General features: G+C 36.2%; 2 protein-coding genes across 2 annotated transcripts; one reads left to right on the top strand and one right to left on the bottom strand.

Moving 5' to 3' along the window:
• The first annotated feature begins 1,535 nt into the window (after nucleotides 1–1,535).
• ddit4 (DNA-damage-inducible transcript 4) lies at nucleotides 1,536–2,779 on the top strand. The gene is made up of 3 exons (XM_065272244.1): nucleotides 1,536–1,693; nucleotides 1,966–2,169; nucleotides 2,256–2,779. Exons 2-3 carry the CDS (start codon nucleotides 1,995–1,997, stop codon nucleotides 2,741–2,743), a joined length of 663 nt encoding a protein of 220 aa, XP_065128316.1. The 5' UTR covers nucleotides 1,536–1,693; nucleotides 1,966–1,994; the 3' UTR covers nucleotides 2,744–2,779.
• dnajb12b (DnaJ heat shock protein family (Hsp40) member B12b) lies at nucleotides 2,630–13,486 on the bottom strand. Its single transcript, XM_065272780.2, has 9 exons — nucleotides 13,116–13,486; nucleotides 12,140–12,320; nucleotides 11,291–11,436; nucleotides 10,942–11,115; nucleotides 10,750–10,826; nucleotides 10,488–10,597; nucleotides 6,656–6,828; nucleotides 6,096–6,249; nucleotides 2,630–4,245 (listed from the first exon to the last, which is right to left on the bottom strand). Exons 1-8 carry the CDS (start codon nucleotides 13,252–13,254, stop codon nucleotides 6,128–6,130), a joined length of 1,122 nt encoding a protein of 373 aa, XP_065128852.2. The 5' UTR covers nucleotides 13,255–13,486; the 3' UTR covers nucleotides 2,630–4,245; nucleotides 6,096–6,127.
• Nucleotides 13,487–15,209: the final 1,723 nt, after the last annotated feature.

Below are 15,209 nucleotides of genomic sequence, written 5' to 3'. Positions count from 1 at the left end.
CGTGTGGAACGCTCTTCTGTACAGAGCCAGACCCTCATCCTAAACAAGGAAAACTTTAACCCTTCCTAAACATTTACTGACTGGACACAAACCATCTAAAGTTTCTACAACTAGAAAACAAAGGTAAACTTTAAAACACAATGAGTTTGAATTGGGTACTTCACTTGTTGATCAGCTTAAACTGGTCTGAGCTAATAAAGTGTGAAAACACCCAAAGCTTTGTTTTCCAAATGTGGACTGTTTACTTCAATGTTTCACCTGTTTACTCGAAATACTTTAGATATGAATGTTAAAGTGTATAAGAGAAGATGTTTTGGTTTACATTTATTTATTCAGTGTATATATGTTTTTTTATCTAAAGCAATTTACAAATGAGAAAGCACTAGTGCCTAGTTGCAAAGCCCATTTACTAGTGCAACTAGGCAAACTAGTTGTATCTTAAAGTTCCCTTACAAAAAGTAACCATGATTTTTTTTAAGTGTAAGCATGTTTTTTGGTGTATTGATTCTTATTAGCAAAACCACTGTAAAAAAATGCATTTTGTCAAATCAATAAATATATTTTTATGCTACTTGAACTTACAAAATTAAGTAGTTTTGTCACCTGAAACTTAAAATAGTATTTTTAATTGACTTGCAGTTTTACTACAGTAACCATGTTTTTTTTTATTGTGGTAAAACCATGGTTAAGTTTCACAAGGGTTGTGTAACTTATAACAATTAATTAAGTTAAACACTTTTTTTCTCTTCACTGGTTCTTCGACTGTAATGAGACACATTTACTTGTGGGTTTACCACGTGGTTGTTTCTTTAATAAAAAAAAAAAAACTGAAAATGAACTAAGAATTAACAGTCAAAAAAGTTTTAAGATTAAGTATCCTTAAGAAAAATGAACCATGGTTTTATTATAGTAGCCTAAAAGTGCACTAACCAAGTAACTTTTTCCTCAGATTGATTACTATTTGTGTTACCATAGTTTCACTGCAAATACCGACTGAGACCAAGAGTAAATGTGTAGTTTCTATAGTTTTACTACAATCAAACCAAAATTGTCACTAGTTAACCCATGGTTTAAAAGTTGCATCATATCATGTCACACATCAACTTCCCAAAAGTTGTTGATGCCAACTATTTATTTATTTAGCAAACCTCAAGCAGGGCTAAAGATCATTTTCATAAGTAAATGGATTTGTGTTTGTTTAGTAAAGTTATTGTGTTGCGGTGGGCACGTACTCAATGAGTCGGTTTCACTGTTTCACAATACACACAACTGATGTTTCGTTGCAAGATGCAAATCTCCTTGAAAAAGTTCAATGAAATGAGCAGCAGTACGTGAGATGAGATGTGCCGCTGCATGTCCTGCCTGCAAACAATTACACACCTCCTCCTCCACTAAACACAATAGCCGCAAACTGCACTTAACTGCGCTACGTGTTGCCAGGCGAATTTGCGACGCGGAAGACGTGACCTAAAAGCCGATTGGCTGTAACGCATACGGGGCGTGGCCAGCGTCAGTGTGTATATAAGCGGTCGTTGAAAGCATTGCGTCAGTGTTTGCGGAGCCCTCTGCAGATTCACAAACAGCTACTGCACTTACATTCATCACGCTCGTCTTTGTTAGTTTACCGACTATAAATCTGCACTGAATTGATCGGATCTAAAGCGACACTGCTGCGATACAAGCAAAGATTTAGGTAAGAGCTCGATTTTGATGTTTGCGAGGTTTTTAATGCGTTAGATCATTCAGATTTTGCAGCACAAAGCAACAATGTATCATTAAACATGCACGTACTTGAGTCATGTATGTTACTTTAGTATCATCATCAGACTTGTGCAATGAATATAATATCATCTGATTATTAAAACTAATAGTGTTAAATAGATTTTTAGTGAAGTTCTTTGTTGACCTGACTTGTTGTTTTGTATGAAAGTCTCATTAATAACAGCTGTATTCTTTCTTCTACAGTGACTTTTTAGACCCATCAAGATAACACAATGCAGGAACATCTGATATCCAGCATTTTGTCTGAAGACTCCAATCTTCCATCCACCCCAACATCTGATGCTTCATCCAAGCGTTTGTCCTGGAGCAGACTGCTTCAGAAGCTCCACAGCGTGGACTCAGATTCAGACAATCAAAGCAGCAGTACAGATGACCAGTCTGATACAGGTAAAGTCTGATCTACAGCATTATTGCATCTTTAAATATTTCCATGTTGTTCATGGCTTTAATGTGGTGGTGTTCCTCTCTCACAGGTTCCATATCCTTGCCCGATCTGTCAGAAAGCGAGATGTTTTTTGACCCGAGCGAGGAGGCTCTCTGTAAAGATGTGGTCCAGCTCATCTCCGATAACCTCACTGAAGCTAAAGACGACGTATTGCACTGCTCCAAACTTCTCATTCCTGAGAAACTTCTGGAGCACATTGGCCAGGAGCTGGTCCATCTGTCTGTCAGCGAGCCCTGCGGCCTGCGGGGGGCGCTCGTCGACCTCTGCGTGGAGCAGAGGGACAACTGTGAGGCCGTGGGGCAGATAGCGGTGGACCCTTACCTGGTGCCTACCTTTCATCTGACTCTGGTGCTCAGGCTGGACTCTAAAGGTCTCTGGCCTAAAATCCAGGGGCTTTTCACGGGCAGATCTCCAGCCTCGCCTGCGCTCAGACATGCACTTAAACTCAGCACTGGATTTCGAGTTATTAAAAGAAAACTGTACAGCTCTGAAGAACTTCTTATTGAAGAATGTTGAGAGCCTGACTATGTGAACCTCCTAGTGTTTTTTTTTTTTTTTTTAATAAATTTCATGTAACTGTTTTGTTCTTTCTCATGAGAGGACCGAAGTTGTGTGACTGTTGAAAGCAGTAAGTTACGAGTCTTCCAGCAGGGCATTTTTAAATGCAGTTATAGGGTACATAAAGGACTAAAAGATTATGTAATACAGTATGTATGGTATGCAGATGTTGCACTTTGCTAACAGTTTGCATTGAGACGGTTTTTTTTTTATTTTTATGAAACGTTTACCTCAGGTTTATGGAAACCAGATGTGGCAGCTATTTTGCATGCAGTCGTGTAGCAAACTTCATGTGATGTTTTTATTATTTGTCTTTCATGCAAGTGCCAGCTCGGATCGATTTAACAATGTGTCTGGATGTGACCGGACGCCTTTAGTTCAAATCAATGTTTGTTTTTAAATGCATATCCATGCATCATATTTATTTGATATTCAAATACAAGGTGTACACTTTTTGTACTTTTTCATTTAAAGTGCAGAAAATAAATTATTTTTTGAAAAAAGAACAATTCTTTGTGTGTTTTTAACGTATATTGGGCAAACGGTTCGGATGGGGACATGAGAACGTAAAAAAACATAATTTTTTAACAACATTATAAATGATGCGACATTACCTAGCCTAATATCTTAAAAAAAAAACTGTACTTGATGTTGCTATTTTCTGGTCCAAATTTAGCAGATTTGGAGAGTTTACATAAGACCTCATCCTCAAAAACCACAATGAAACCCAAACATTTTCAGCTAAAATTAAACCTCTGCTGTTTGTAAAGTTGATTTGGCCCATGCCATGTATTCATGGTAATATTTAGACTGTAAAATTCCAATCTAAGGAGTTAATAATACTCAATTATGATTTGATGCAGTATAAAATCTGGATCCTGAAGCAAAGTTTATTTCACAATATTTTCATTTATTGATACCAGTAAAGTATAGATTCACAGAGAAGTCTTTTGTCATGACAAAATATAATCTTTGCAAGCTTGCTTTGTCAGTTTGACTTCAGCAATCACTAATGTGATTAACTGATAACTTTGATCAATATATTAAGTGAAGGTTTAGCCTTCAGTTGTTCATGCTAGTTAGTTTCAAGTTTTGCTGGTTGACAGATTCATTTCTTCAGTGCTACGAACGTGCCAAAGTGCATGATTCAGATGTCTGACGTCAGCTGACGTTCTGCGTGTGAAATATGGTTCACACTTCCAATGAAAAGTTCACACCCACCCACAGACAGGACAGCAGCACCTAAGATCTTTATTTGTATTCAGAGTAAAACAGTGTCATCTCTGGCATGTAGAAAATAAAACTTCATATGAAATAAATAATCCTATGTGATCCTTCAATAAATATGACATGTACAGCAGTTAAACTCCTAACATTCCACGATTTAATCCGTAAAATCCCTGCAAAGATATAAATATAAATCATCAAAAAGAATGTATTCCAGTGATTGTTTTTGGAACCTGCGAGTGAAAAGAAAGGAATATTAATATATGAATTAGTTGCATGTTGTACGTTTGGACATTTGTTAAGGTACAAGAGGACATTTATTAACTCTTTCCCCGCCAGCGTTGTTTTTTTAAGTTGCCGGTCAGCATTTTTAAGATTTTTACAAAAGTTTAATGCCTTCCAGAAAATGTTCTTCTTTAAATATATAAACTAGAGCTGGGCATAGATTAATCTAGATTAATCTCATACAAAATAAAAGTAATATTTTGCATAACATATAAGTTTGTGCTGTGTGAAATTATTATGTATATATAAATACACACACATTCATGTATGTATTTAACATTTCCATGTGTATATACATTTATTTATATTTTATATATAAATAAAACAACGATATTTAAATAAAACATTTCTTAAATGTATATATATATATATATATATACATATCACAAACTCGTATATTATGCAAAAAATACTTTTTTTTGTATGAGACTAATCTAGATTAATTTATGCCCAGGATTAATATAAACAAACAGTATGTCAAATAAAACAACAGACCCTCTGCTTTTCATTTGTTCTCTTTTTTCACCTCTCAAACATTGGTTTCTTAAAAAAAACCTAATTTTAAACAAAAAGCTGAGATTATTGCATTTTTGTGAAGGAATTTTGTTAGAGATCAGTGATGATAAAAAAATGTTGTTTTTACTGTTTTTGGATCAGCGGATGCTTTAGTGTTTTATAAGTTGTGTAAGAGTGTCACCTAGTGGATAATAGCGGAAATATGCATTGCCATAAAAACTCATCATTGGCAGGGACAGAGTTAAACCCAACTCAGACTAATGGTGCATCCCAATTCAGGCCTTCCAAGGCCGTTTTTGAAGGCATTGAATCCCAAGATTCAAAGCGCACCCGTGACGTCTGGGTATTTTGAAATAAACATTAAAAACTGTAGTTAAATAAAAGTGTATATTTTGCAAATTAAAGGTCCTTGTGACTGTTTTAAATAATATTATAAATGATGTTTAAGTGATGTGAATTAATATTATTGCTAGATTAGGGTTGTGCCTGTTGCTTTTTGCTTTTGTATATTTTTTGTATAAGGTTGGTGAATATTAAAGGTCCCGTTCTTTCTGTGTTTTTAAAGCTTTGATTGTGTTTACAGTGTGCAATATAACATGTGTTCATGTTTCACGTATAAAAAAATTCATTTTTTTTCACACAATTTACTTATCTGTATACCGCTGTTTTCACTGTCCTAAAAACAGGCTGATGTCTTCCTTGCTCTATGAAGTCCCTCCTTCAGAAATATGTAACGAGTTTTGAATTGGTAGTTTGTTTAGTGTGTTGTGATTCCGATAGCTGCTTAGCTTGCCGATAACTGACGTATTCCTGTGGGCGGAGTTTAGTCAAAAAACTGTACTAGTGACATCATTAAAGCAGGAAGTAGAGGGCTGTAGTCCAAATCAGCCGTTCGCTGTAGGCTTTGAAAGGCGAATTCTGTTAAAGAAAATATATCGCCTGGCAGTGAACTTTGAGCTTTATCCTTTTACAGGTATTATTTATGCTATTATAGCAACATTACACACTAACTAGGGTTTACAAAATGGGATCAGGAAGAACGTGACCTTTAAATAGTGTTGGATAGTTTAATCTGCATCAGTGTGTTATATTTTCTAAAATAAAATAAAATATCTGGCTCCATATTTATTTTTAAAAGTCTGAGAACGTCTCATTTCAGTTCATTTTGTGGCCTTTAGAAGCTGCCGCCTTCAAATATTGAGCCTTGCCTTCAAAGGGTCCAGACCCTGAATTGTGATGCACCCAGCAGCTGAATGTAATATGTTAAATATAGCACCCTCACCAGGTAGTGCAGATATAACAAATAACAAAGTTTTATCCATGTAGAGAAGCCTGAACATCCGATAGTCGAGAGCAGCTCGGTGTTCCCATTCTCTGTGCCCGCTGGTACAAATCAGTGTCACCGAAATACCGTGCACGATACAGCAATCCTTCCTCTACAACACAAACATTAAAAAAGTCATTTGAAGCTACTGTGTGAGAAACAAACTACAATTAAGCCTTTATTTAGGAAATATCATCCTCTTCAATGCTGTCAAATGTAATTGGTATACCCTGGCAAAATGACACCATTTGACCTCACTGACGTCAAACACACAGCATCACGTCCTGACATGCCAAGTTTAAACGTGACTATATGCGAGTGTGAATGTGAGTCAAATATCTCAGTAACTTCAGGTCAGGAAGAAGATTCATGTGATTCAGCTGAAATCCAGTATGATCCAGCTTTCACTCTGAATGAATCAACACTTTGATTCAAATCCAGACATGAGTTTGGAAACACAAATGTGACTCATTCACTCAAATGCATTGAAGTGTTTATGTATAAAGTATATGACGTACTCTGTTGTTTCTCTTTCCAGCAGTTGTTTCTCAGGTTGGAGATGTAATCGTCCTCCACGCTGCTCTCCACCTGTTTTACACTCAATCCACTGAAGTCTTGATTGAAGCGCTCGTTCACGTAATACGTCACACCTAGATGTTCAGTCACACGCTTGTGTATGTGTCCTGCCGACCTGCGTGTGCCAGAGAGACATCAGACGGATCAGATATGACAGTGACTATGTTTACATGCACAAAATTGTGTCAATCCGACTGAATTTAATCTGATTGCAGGTTACGACAATAATGTTTTCATGAACCCTAAACATTGCAATCTGATTCAAATGATCCAAACTAAATGTCTGCGCAAGCACACAGCCAGGGTTGCCAGATTCGTGTATCAAAACCATCTCAATGGACATTCAAAACTAGCCCAAAAGCATCCCAATAACTATTCACAGCCCAAATATCAATAACTAATAAACAAAATCCTTTCGCATTTAATCCGCAGAAAATATATAGGCAAAGAAAACACAATTTTCAAAAGGCATGACGCTATTTTGTTTTTTATGTAATGTTATGTAAGACATGAACGCTGCAGAATGTACAGCACGTGCCCCATTAACTTAGTAATGCGTGTTACCAATGCCTTGCTATTGCATGTTTCTGTGACGTGAAATAAATACGTAATACGTAAATAAGAGGTAAATATAAGAGGTGAAGTTGAGCAAATTTTTTCTGTGCATGTGCACAAGATATTTCTTCACCCGATTGAGAAAATACTACTATTCAAGCGTTTACATGCGTACTTTTCTCCTGATGATTGGATCACAGATCCGACTACACTGCCCCTTTCAATACGATCCCAATTTGCATCCGATCGACCTCAATTGTTTTGTTGAAGGTGTTTACATGAAGGCTTTCAATCCGATTGAGCAATCAATAACATTACAGTCAGATTATTTGGTTGCATGTATACGTAGCTATTAAGAAATATTAGATTTGTACTTTCGTGCTAACTCATCACCATGATTTTGGAGTTGGCCTGATACCCAATAGTTTTATAAAAAAACACATCTCTGACTGCTGTCCTCAGTGATTCTGTGTATCACTTCACAGAATTTTATTCTATCCATCAGAAGGAAGACTTTTAGTGATTTTACTTCATGAAAGTTGTGTTGATGGATATTTTGGCTGTTTTACGAAAGCATGAAGTTCTTTGAGGCTGTGCTGTATGGTGAATAAGTCACAGATGAAAGGGTTGCATTGACTCTAATGACGCCCCTCCTTCAGGGCAGGCACAACTTTTTCATGATACACCACAGCCCTGTTGTACCTTATTGCTTAAATACTGCATATTGCTACAGTGTTTCTTTTTATTGTTCACAGGGTGAGAAATGATAAGCTTTAGCAAACAGACACTGAAATGACAATGTTCTCGTCTGATAGCAGGTCAGGCTTAAAGTGTAGAGGTCAGAGGTCACGAGCTTCATGCGCACGATGTGTGAAGACACCGCTGACCACAACTGTCCATTCAGACCTCAGGTGATTTGACTTTAAAAGGAATATTCCAGGGTTAAAGGTTGAGAGGTCACCAGCAGAGCGACTCCACAGAGAATCCACCAATCAGATGAGACCTCACGTGATTGACAGAAAGCATCTGCTGTATTGAGGAGTGGACACCAAGTGGGTTCATTCAAATTCAACAGATTAAAATAAAAACAACCGATGCAGTCGGGAGAAACACATCACACACACGCATGTTCATCTGTGAACTGTGACCCAGCAGGTCCGGACCGGTTATGATCATGTAACCAGCACTGTTATTGATCTCCTATGGTGCCATCACATTGACCCTGAACAGACCAGCGTCCTACCACAAGACCTTCACGTGCAAAATCGGCACAAGAACAGAGCGGATCAATACTCAAGCAATATATGAAAATCTTTGTCTCATACAGAAGTGAGAAAAGCACATTTTATAGAGACATATGAAGCTTTAGTATTTGCATTGTTTGGGAATGCTGGCATCAACATTAGTGTTCATGACACGATCAAAACCTGATGAATCTTTCGCATCATCTGACAAAAGCGCTCTCATTTATTCAGCTATGTCCTTCAAAGGTGCATCTGATTTATGTGTCCTATAGAAAGTCCTCAACTAGAATTAAATGAGACATCCTTCATAGGACACTAACGGAAAAAGAAACAGGAAGCATCACATTGCTATGCCAACACATTTACATCATCAGTGCACACTCGCATCTGTCCAACGAATGAAAAATGTTTTCTATGTGATATGAAGAGTCAAATGAGAAGGCGTTTATATAAGATTTCCTTTATTTTCCACCAGATGGCACCAATTCATTGACTCATTGTTTTTTAAATGTTCTAGCTAGGACTGAGTGTAGATTAATCTAGATTATTCTCATACAAAATAAAAGTAATTTTTTGCACAACATATCAGTTTGTGCTGTGTGTAAATATTATCTATATTTAAACACACACACACACACACACACACACATACATACATACATACATATTTACACACATTTAAGAAATGTTTTATTTAAATATTGTTTTTTATTTATATATAATAGACTATATAAAAATATAAATAAATATATATACACACATGTAAATGTTTCTTAAATACATACATGAATGTGTGTGTATTTATACACGCATAATAATTACACACAGCACAAACTTATATGTTATGCAAAAAATTACTTTTATTTTGTATGAGATTAATCTAGATTAATCTATGCCTGGCACTAGTTTAAGCTTTATTTTTTCTTAAACACTGGATTATTTATAAATATTATAAATTGTTTTTATGCAGTATTTTTATTATTTCCTGTAATATAGAAAGAAGGTGCATACTTTAAATGAACATTGTCTATCTCAAAAATGTTAGTTAACCAAAATATTGTAATTATTTAATTTAATTTCATGTATCTAAATAATTAGGAATTAAATTTTTATCAAATTATTAGCCAATATATTGTGAGGCCGATATATCACCCAATAATTAGATTTTTTTTATTATCAGAATTGGCTAATAAATCTTTTCTATTGGCCAGTCAATTTCTCTATTAGTTCAATTTGTTGTTCGTAATGAAAAGACACTCAGTGTCACTCAATGTAAAGCTAAAATCTGACAGACCGTAAATAACCAATCATTATTTACTTTTAACATGACATTATGTTGTGTCACACACAATCTACACAAAATCCACATTAACTATGTCTTGTAAATATGTTACTTTAAGTACTTTAAAAGGGTATATTTACTCATATCGGCCATAAAAAAAAACATATCAGTCAACCACAAAAAATTATGTTAACTATTTCTTGCCCTGCTAACAAAGCACTGTCCCAACAATTAAAAAAAAATCACTAAACACATGTATTCCTGTACACGTATCAGCTGAAATATCACCTTATTAAAAAAAACTATCATCACTTGAATGTCCAGCTGCCGCCATTCTTTTCAAATAAATGACGTTTGCTCATGGCAACACAAATAATTGTGGGTTATCTGTGTAGCAATGATAAATACACCTCAGGCATCCTCCAAATTCCCATGAAAGAAGGTCGCATTCGAAGGTCGCACACGCAGTGACCTGGTAGCTTTATAATGACGCATGCAGCTGCAGATAAATCACCCTTTGCAGGATGCAGCTTTTAAAATGAGACACGGTTTATGTTCTGAAGTACTTTAATAAATCTAACCTGTTCAATATAGGTCGTCACGTGCTGAAATGTACTTTACGTCTGATCAATGGCTTTCTTTGTGATGTATGCATGAGAGAGAAATAATAATAGAGACGGACTGAGGACTTACGGTCTGAAGCTCAGACTATAGGGAGGGTTTGTCACCATCATCTGACTCAATGCTGACACAATGACCAGAATGAGGATGGGCATCAACTGCATGAGAAGAGCAAGACCACCCTAAAATACACACACACACACACACACACACACCTTTATAAATCCTCTTTTCACAATCATCTCACTGCTGCCCTCTTCAGTCATGTTGATAAAAACATCATGTGTCAAAACCTCTGTCCTAGAGTTTAACAGATAGTGAAGATGTTCCTCACCCCTCTGTGTTCTCCACGCTCACCCTGATTATGATTGAAGCGCATTCTTCCATTACTGTACATATGATGACCATTACCTGATAGAAACAAAACATTCATGTACATCTTTACTAAGGTCAAAGGAACTCATCATCAAGTCTTTTCATGAATAAAGTCACTTTTAGACTTGCGCACGCACACAGAGTCACTCACTGGTTGGAAAGCCTCCTCCGAAGAACATATTAAAGAGATCTTCAGGTGAGATGTCAGCTTCAAAGTGTGTGTTTGCATTGCTGGATCTGCCCGTGTTGCTTTTCTCTTCTCCAAACTGATCATAGCGTCTCCTCTTTTCCACATTAGATAAAACGGCATAAGCGTTTCCAATGGCTACAGCACAATTATACAACAATCACAGGATAGGCAAGTAAACAATTAGGAACAAAAATTAACCTTTAAAGTATTTTCTCAATTAACTTTCATATATTTTCACAGAATTCATTCAGTGTAAATGAAGGCACTGCAGAGTAACACAGTAAATGTATTGAAAAGCAGCACGCCGTACCTTTAAATGCCTCTGTTGCCCCCGGGGCATGATTCTTATCAGGGTGAAATTTTAAAGCCAGTTTTCTGTAAGCTTTCTTAAGATCCTCGTCTGAAGCTTCTTTCTGTACTCCAAGAGTCTCATAGTAGTTCTTGCATTGCTTTATTCTGAAACACAAACAAAATCTCTTATACAGACACAGAAAAATTAAGAAACCATCCGTTTTTGAAATTCCTTTTTTTACGTGTTTAAGTAAAATGATCATTGTTTCATTCTGTCAACATTTCTGCCAAATTCCTAATAAAATCATGTTTTTATTAGCCGAACACTGAAACCGGACAAACTAACAACAAAGATGCAGTGATTTCAGATTTTTGAATACTGCACAGAAAACAAGTTCGGGCTGTGCAATGAATCAGTTTTTATTTTCAATTTTTAGATAATCGAGGTAAAACAATTACTTTGCAGCTGGACCGATGTGTTTGTAAGGCACTTCAAAGGCACCACTGCTTTGACACATGTAGCCTATTGCAACACTTATTAAAAAGGTTAAATAAATGCATGTTTTTTTCAAAGTCCGGAATAAACATATTAAATAACCCTGATTATGATTTTCCCTATAAGTTCTCCTAGTTCAAATAAATTTTTTAAACACAATACAAGTGTTTTATATGTATTTTAGATGTCTCGGCATGCTCTCTGATGAAATTTGCTTTTGTTGGAAATCAACAGACACCGGACTGAAAGGATCACAATACATCTAGAAATGATGGTCTCTTAATTTTAAATTAAATGCTAACACACATCAAATTAAATGTGTACATCAAGTGATCCACATTAATTAATGTGGAAATAAATCACAGTCCACACCTTCGGACAGCTTCAGCCTGCTCAGATGTGTAAGGTTTGGAGTCTGCGCTCTTGTCTCCAGGTGTTGTGCCATTACTGCTGACCCCAGAACAGCGCTGACGTGCTTCTGTGCCATCAGCAGCATCTGTAGAACTGCTCTGTGATCTGCTCTCACCTTCCTGATTCAGACTCTCCAGCAACTCTAAGAACATCACAATATGCATCTCAGTACTCGTCAACTTCACACCAAAGTCTAAGTGGTTACATGTAGCATCTTTATATTTATGCATCTGGCAGATGCTTTTATCCAAAGTACAATGCCTATAAAGGGGACATTTCACAAGACTTTTAAGATGTAAAATAAATCTTTGGTGTAACCAAAGTATGTATGTGAAGTTTTAGCTCAAAATACCATAAAGACATCACAAGGGGAGCCAAATTTCAATGAGCTATTTTTTCACATGCTTGCAGAGAATGGTTTACCAAAACTAAGTTACTGGGTTGATCTTTTTCACATTTTCTAGGTTGATAGAAGCACTGGGGACCCAATTATAGAATTTAAACACGGAAGAAGTCAGATGTTCATGATATGTCCGCTTTAAGCAATACATCTTTTCAGTATGTGTGTTCTCTGAGGATCAAACCCATGACATTTGTGTTGCTAGGGCAATGCTCTACCAATGCAGCTACAATTTGGCATCATGGGAACATATGCAACATTTCTGATACACGTGCAGATTAAAATAACAACTGAATCAGATCTGATACAAGAGTTACATCAGCTGTGCAGCACACACACATAACCACTGATCATATATACATACATACATACATGTGTTTACATAACGGTACAGCATTTCAGGTTTCCACGGACACAACACTTTATCTGATTCTCTCTATATGAATGCACAACTAATATAAGCATTAATGCGCTTGAGATAAGCTCTCTGAGTCAGTGCTATAAAGGCCTGTATGATCCCGGGATCAGTGCGCTCACCCTGCGCTCTTTGCGTCGGGAAAAGCCGCTGCGCTTTTTCCAGGAACCGGCGCGCTCTCTTCGGCTGTGACTGTGAGCTCTCCAGCGCTCGGAGCGCGATCTCGATACACCTCTCTGCTTCATCTTTATTCACTTCCATACTGAAGAACGTAAAAACGCCAGAAGATGTAAAAAACACACCGAGACAGCAGCATTGAACGGCGAGTGTTGCTCGATATTAACTATTTCCCATGAGACGCGCACGAGCTCTTCCTGCAGGGGCGCGCGGCGGCCCAATCAGTTCATTTTTTATTGAGACTCATTCATATCTCACAATGATTTTTGTATTATTCTAGATAGTCTGATAAATTCATTTCATTTTAAGATCGACGCCCTGCAACTACAACTAGATTTATATATTATAAAACAACTACATGGCCGGTAAACCCGCCCATTTAAAGTAATTTGAGTTGATGTTTGGCCCTTCCAGCAGTTTCTATTTTCTATCAATGACATGAGGCGACGAATGATGACGTGTCCATAACACGCCTAATAACGGGACCATTAAACTCTGATAACTGCTGACACTTGACACTGTTATAGGGTATACAAATACAGTTAAACTATTAGAATTCCATATTTTATATATCTATTGGTTAGTTTATATTTATTTGAACGATACAAGTAACATGCATTTGTCAAAACAACAATATTAGTGTGTCACGTGATTCTATATTTTATGACATAAGAAGATGTAAAATCACAACGTCTGATTACAAAATGACACGCATCAGTCATGACGCTTTTTTATTTTCAGAGTAATAATGGCCGTTACTCAATTGGAAGGCTGCAGCCTCCGGAGGTCACATATGCAGGCTGCATACGTCATCAAGCCTGGTTTATTTAAGTTAACTGAGCATTACATTCGCAAGTCATACGTATATTACAACAATTTACGATTAACTACGAATAATAGTCAAATTTATAATGGTTAATATTGTAAAATAATATTGTCTTGATGACGTATGCAGCTGAGAAATACGACCTCCGGAGGCTGCAGCCTTCGAATTATGAAATGGCCAAAATATCATTGCTGTTTAAATAAAGCACACAAGATGGCGCTGTACGTCACTTTACCACAGGGAACAAACGCAAACAAAGTTTATAAAGTACATCTTATGTTATAATGGTCTTTATTTACATATTTTGTGATGTTATGCAGTATGTAACTATTTGTATTAATGTTTTTTCCTGTTCATTTTGAATCAATAAATCATTGAATCATGATTTTCTGTTGATTTGGTAACAGTGTTAATCTTTGTATCGGTTTCTCATGAGGCCAGACGGTTGTCTGTGACATCTACTGATGGGCTGACTGCAGAAAGTTTACAAAAACTTTATAAATGTATAACTATGACACAATATGATATAAATGTCAAATTATTTAACATTCCATGGACTATTAGATTGTTTGAATTCCTCATTGCATTGAATTACTCAAAAATATTTAACATGATGTTCCCAACTGTACTTAGTCTGGCTGGTTGCATAAACAGTTTAGACCGGTCTTAGTCAATCATCAATTTTTTCCCTTCAAAACTGATACAAAACTAGATAACTGTTTAAAGGCCGTTGCATAAAAATGTAGACTGATCTTTATTCAATCTGAAATGTAAGACTGATGAGCCCTAACTAAATACTTGTTGGTCAGACTATAGTTTAGACATTCAATGAAAATGTACATGATAAGTAAGTATTAAAGTGAACTCAGGTATCCCGATCATGGGACCACGGCAAGTAACGGGTTAACTTATCGGTTATGTTTATGCAACCGGCCCCTGTGTGTGACAATATCACAGTAGATTGTGTATAAAGATGTAAAATGAGATGAAGATAGTGTTTAATCACTTCTTTTGTTTAAGGGGGAATCCTTATCATCAAATAATTTGTTTTCTATCTGATAAAAAACATTTTATTGCCTGCAGAGGTTTGGTTATATGAGGTTACATGACTGTGAAATCTTAAATTTTATATTTTTATATCTTTAAGATTGTTCGCTTTGAATAATCTCTGACAGCTTCTTATCACATTTTATAGCTTATTAATGAAAATAAA

Source organism: Paramisgurnus dabryanus, chromosome 1 (genome assembly GCF_030506205.2).
Source record: "Paramisgurnus dabryanus chromosome 1, PD_genome_1.1, whole genome shotgun sequence".
Classification (NCBI taxonomy): domain Eukaryota; kingdom Metazoa; phylum Chordata; class Actinopteri; order Cypriniformes; family Cobitidae; genus Paramisgurnus; species Paramisgurnus dabryanus.
This window is presented reverse-complemented; position numbering and strand designations above follow the sequence as displayed.